The sequence below is a fragment of the Lentinus tigrinus genome (assembly GCF_003813185.1).
Source record: "Lentinus tigrinus ALCF2SS1-7 unplaced genomic scaffold L226scaffold_69, whole genome shotgun sequence".
Taxonomy (NCBI): Eukaryota; Fungi; Basidiomycota; class Agaricomycetes; order Polyporales; family Polyporaceae; genus Lentinus; species Lentinus tigrinus.
The window spans coordinates 77,086-77,601 of NW_027137978.1; the positions used below are offsets into that span (position 1 = coordinate 77,086).

Consider the following 516-nt stretch of genomic DNA (forward strand, 5'->3'; position numbering starts at 1 on the left):
GAGCTGTGGGCTGCTGAGGAAGGTCGGTAGGGGGAGGGGGCATAGCAGAATCTTCAGATACAGACTGCTGAGAGGAGTCGATGTGTGGTATGGAGGATTCAGCAGACAGAGGAGGAATAGGAGCAGATTGAGAGGGTGCTGAAGTTGAGGAAGGGATAGAAGTAAATTGGGAGGGTTCTGGAGGAGAAGAGGATGGCAAAGTAGGGGAAGGATTGAGAGTTGGTTGGGTCTGCATGTGGATCACAAAGTTGTCTGGGTTGTAGAACCAGGGAACCCCATCAACCACCAGCAGATCAACTTCCAAGACCTCGAAGAGCAGCTGCTGCCACTGAATGCTGTGGTTGGCAAGCTTGTTCACAGCATTGCGGAATGATGTGTAGTCATTATTTTGAATGCTGAGGCCCTGTTGAGGCACAACATCATGACCATAAGGTGCTGATTCGGGGTATCCTGCGAATGCGAAGAATTTGTTTCTACTGGTCGAAGAGAACCATCGATCGAGAGGCCCATTGAGCT

General features: G+C 50.6%; 1 protein-coding gene across 1 annotated transcript in view; it reads right to left on the reverse strand.

Moving 5' to 3' along the window:
• Positions 1-98: 98 nt before the first annotated feature.
• Positions 99-516, reverse strand: part of L226DRAFT_576597 (uncharacterized protein) — a gene marked incomplete at both ends in the record, with an annotated part of 2,828 nt that continues 2,410 nt past the window's right edge. Inside the window, one exon of the mRNA XM_067685384.1 lies at positions 99-177. Within this exon, the coding sequence (XP_067528820.1) occupies positions 99-177 (79 nt within the window). The remainder of the gene's footprint in view (positions 178-516) is intronic.